The following is a 4403-nucleotide window of genomic DNA, read 5'->3' on the forward strand; positions in this document are numbered from 1 at the left end:
TTGCAAACTCCGCTCTCTTCTGCAGAACTCTTCATATATCAATCTTAATTTGCACTACACTATGACATTGATAAACATCAGGAAAATAAACATGACAATGGCTGGAAAAGAGGATCAATCATGATTCACGCCAATTCCGCGTCACTGTCCTCGTCTATCTTGCGTTGCCTGCACATGTGGATAGGATTAAAGAAATTTACTGTCGTTTAAAGTTGAAGAAGAAGAATAGTCTCGTGAATATCGAAAATGCAACAATTTATGAGCATTCTCTGTCTCCGATTTCTCTCCTGTCTCTCATTGCTGAATCCGCCTACACATTTATGTGGCAAAATTACCTCTTGATAAACTTGATCAGGTACTAAAAACAGAGCATATAAATGAGGAAATGCAAGGAAAAAGAAGGCGTAAAAGCGATGAAACATTACCTGCGCAGACGAAGAAGAAGAAGAGGTCACAGATTGTTTCTCTTTGATGAATACTTGTCGGGTCAATCCGGCTTTGATGTTCATCGCCAATTCTTCCTTCACTTTAATCAAACTAATTTGTCTCAGGGATTCAATATGATCCAATGAAGCAAAAGAAGTTAGGAGTCCACAGTTCTTGATCTCCAGCTCTTCCAGGCGACAAAGAGCGGTTTCTTGTACTGAAGCTTCTATGACTCCCTCCAACTTCCACAATTTGAGGACGCGAAGGCTTTGGAATGAACCTGCGCGACAATTCAACTTTTGACCAGTATAAGAGCCTGCAAATAAGTTGAGAATTTCCAAGCTCTCGAGCTTTCCTAGGGTAGGCATCGGATCAGAGCCTAGTCTTGACATGGACAAGGTCAGGATTTTCAGGTTCCGAGGAAGGAGCTCCAAGTCGTCCCGCTTAGGCAAGTCCTCGAGGGGCTCTCGGTTAGGGAAGCTCCCAAGCAAATACAATTCCACAAGCGACTCGAGTCCCGTCATGTCGCTCAAGTTGAGATCCGAGGGCTGACCGAAGAGATCCCTGGATCTCAGCTTGAGGGATCGAAGCATCGTGAGCTTCGAAATGCACTTGGCTGCTTCCTCCACCACTGGAGAATTACACGTCAGCCCCAATTTATCGAGCCTGGTCAATTTACTAAGCACATCGAGCATGGGACTCGTAGCAGCTCCAATGTATAACCCCCATAAGGTTTGGAGATTGCTCGGGTACTTTGCCAGCGGTGTACGACGATTGGTGGACTTATCAAAGCATACCTCATTCATGTACAGGTGCTGGAGGGACTCCACTTTCCAAATCGAACTTGGCAAATTCCTAACGTTAGTGTGCTTCAAATCCAATGTCTCGAGGCGGGACATGTTACCGACTGATTCAGGGATCGAATCGAGGACCGTCCATCGCAATCCCAAGTACCTCAAGTTCAGCAGTACATTTCCAAGTCCGTCCGGGAGCAATGGCTTGTAAACCCCCTCCAGATCGAGCACCCTGAGCAGACCACAGTCTCCCTTTGAAATCAAGGGCCGAAGCAACTCTTCCACTTCCCTCGAGCGAGTCCCGTGCTTCTGCGTTTTGAAGGACACGTAGGAACGGAGGTGTTGGAGTTGGATGTCGCCCTTCTGATGATCCTCTGTCTCAGCACGCTGCTGAGATTCTTGGTGATAATTAATATCTTGATACTTGACAATCCATGCTGAGCAGCCATTAACTACCTTTGACTCTTCGCTATGGTAAGTGCACTTTGTGTCGGAATGGATCTGAAGAAGTCTAAGTCGCGTTGCCATGTTGCACAAGAAATCATGTAGGAAACTAGGCAGGCGGCACGATTTCGGCCTTACGCTGAGCTTCCTACACCTCACCACATGAACCAAGTTTCGACCAGCCAATTCTTGGAAGCACGCCATGGCCGTGGGCCTGAGCACTTGCTCTTCGCCACCTATGGCTGTAGGATGTTCCAAGGGTCGGACCAATCCTTCGGCGAGCCATAGCTGGAAGAGCCTCCTTGTTGAGATTTCCGAGTCTTTGGGAAAGAGGCAAAAGTAAAGCAAACAGGGCTTGAACAGGGAAGGCAATTTGTGGAAGCTCCAGGAGACGATATCATGGAGCGTGGGATTAGCAGCGTGCTGGTCCACCATGACAGGAGAAGAATCACAGCTCGCTGCCGCAAGTCCTCCGAGCAGCAAAATTCTCGGAGGAGAGCCACTGCACTTGCTCAGTATCCTCGCTGTGAGCCCCGGATCTTCAGCAACAGAGCCGCATTCCCCCAATAAGCGCTTGCTCTGGTCTGCATCTAATTTGTTCAATTTGAGAGGAGAAGTCCAAGGGTCTATAAGTGATGGGATTCCAGGATCCCGACAAGTGACAATGACTCTGCTTCCACTCCTCGCGTCCGCGAGGAGGATCATGAGGTCGTCCATGACCTTGGCCTCATGCAAATTGTCAAACACGATGAGATACCTCAGTTCCATCAAGGACTTGTGAAGGATTTCTTTGAGGTTTTCTTGTTCCATGTGCTCTAGATCTTTCAGTTCCCGCAGAGGCGTTTGCTTCAGTATCTTCACCAAGAGACCTTTCAAGGTGGATTCTTCAGGAACATGAACCCAGACGCGACATTGGAAGCTATGATCTATCTCGAGTCTGTTGTACACATTCCTCACGAGAGCCGTCTTGCCGATGGCTTCTTCTCCCACCACTGAAACGACGCGAAGTCTCAACGAGTCCCGATTGTCATCTTGCACGGTCAACCTAGCTAGGAGCTCGCGCTCTTCATCTTCACGGCCCACAATGTCCGACTCAACCTTCCCATTCCAACGAACCTTCCCTCGATGCGCATTCCTCGATGAAGCATTTTCATCAAGATTAGGCAGATCATTACGAGACAGATCTTGCATTTGGGACAGGTGAGTGGACAATTCCTCGACTCTGGCGACGAAATCGCGGGCCATCTTTTTGGTGGCGCGTACACGTATCCAGAGCGACATGAAGTGGACTAATGCTCGAATTTTTGCAAGGCGGCCCTTGTGGGACTTTAAGTGTTGCGATGCTTCCAGGAGGACCTTATCGGCGATGTCCACAGCACCACGAGCACGATCCAGGAGGCGAGATCGGTCGCTGGTTTGCTGGTCGTTGTTGGTGCCGGATTCCAGTAACTTCAAGGTGATAAATTTATTCTGGAGATCATTTGTAGCCGTATTGATTTGATCGCGTAATCCCTGAGAGAGAATTTTTCCCTCGGAGAGCACGTGTACCGAGTTGTGGATCACGAGTGAAATGGCCACCTCCTCAGCCATCGCCGTCGAATGCAGGTGGGACTTACGCTCAACTCGGCCTCTCTGTTATGCAATGGAATAAGGTTTATGCTGGTATGTATGTATTTGTGAGGGATACAGAGAAGAGATGAAGATGAGGAGGAGGAGGAAGATGACAACCACGAATGGAGAATTGGTTAAGAGCTTTTTGACGCTGACATCGATGTTCTCTGATCGCCAATGGATTGCAATGTTCAATAACGTGATTGTTACCGAGTGCGAGGGCAGTTACATGACTAATGTCAGCTTTATGTCAACTTCAAAAACGCTCAATCATATGTATTGGGTCCTAACGTGGATGCTCAATTATGTGTCGTTTAAAGGCAAAATTTCCCATGCCTAATTCAATTGTAAGATATTATGTCGGCCAATATGCAGTCAACTTATAACATTTACTTGTGCGTAGGCCAAAATGCATATAGAAAACCTCTTGCTCGAAGATTACGCTTTGCCAGTCAAATGGACTAATTGTTTATCAAGCAAATTACAGGTCTTTAAAAGAGATGTGATAGTTGGCGAGACCATGCAAGCTTTTTTTGGTTTTTTCCTTCATTTTTGTAAGTTTAGTTTGGCTTGAATTATCTAAAAACCTTCGCATTGAGTAAATTAGACCTCATGCTAGTGCGCATTTTCTACTCTTAACGAATAGAAAACAACATCTTGCTATCAGGGTCTTCAATACTAATTTTTTTTTCCAATTCAGCTTATTCAATTTAGGAAAGTAAGGGCTCATTTGACAACATTGAAAAATAAGTGCTGAAAATAGAAAAGAAAAAGTTGTTTGATAGTAATTGAAAATTGATCACTAGATATTATTAGTTTCTCGCTGTACATGGAATTGTAATCATTATTGGCAGGATTTAGCAAAATAATTGGCAAGATTCGAATTACTATCGATTGTTTTTTCTACTTGATTAATTAAGTAAGCACTTCCTTACTTACTCCATTAAGTGAGTTTTTTACGTAATTGAATCTTTTAAGGCAACGTTTGCTATAGTTATCAAATAGACTATATTTCATTGAGTGCCAATTTGTTTTAAATGTTCAGCACTTAATTGGATCATCAAACAGACCCTAAGTATTCAAGTTGACCCGCCTATCCTACCGGGTTGTTCACTTTTTGAGTGCTGC

General features: G+C 45.2%; 1 protein-coding gene across 1 annotated transcript; it reads right to left on the reverse strand.

Annotated features, from left to right (window-relative positions):
• Positions 1-206: 206 nt before the first annotated feature.
• LOC115662995 (putative disease resistance RPP13-like protein 2) lies at positions 207-3618 on the reverse strand. The gene has a single exon (XM_056308747.1). It carries the CDS (start codon positions 3252-3254, stop codon positions 207-209), a length of 3048 nt encoding a protein of 1015 aa, XP_056164722.1. The 5' UTR covers positions 3255-3618.
• Between the last annotated feature and the right edge of the window lie 785 nt (positions 3619-4403).

The sequence above is a fragment of the Syzygium oleosum genome, unplaced genomic scaffold (genome assembly GCF_021117445.2).
Source record: "Syzygium oleosum isolate NSW1041296 unplaced genomic scaffold, Sole_v2.1 Sole_v2.01, whole genome shotgun sequence".
NCBI classification, from domain to species: domain Eukaryota; kingdom Viridiplantae; phylum Streptophyta; class Magnoliopsida; order Myrtales; family Myrtaceae; genus Syzygium; species Syzygium oleosum.

Coding starts and splice junctions, on each gene's coding strand:
- LOC115662995 (XM_056308747.1), bottom strand. CDS start 3,254: ATGGCTGAGGAGGTGGCCATTTCACTCGTGATCCACAACTCGGTACAC.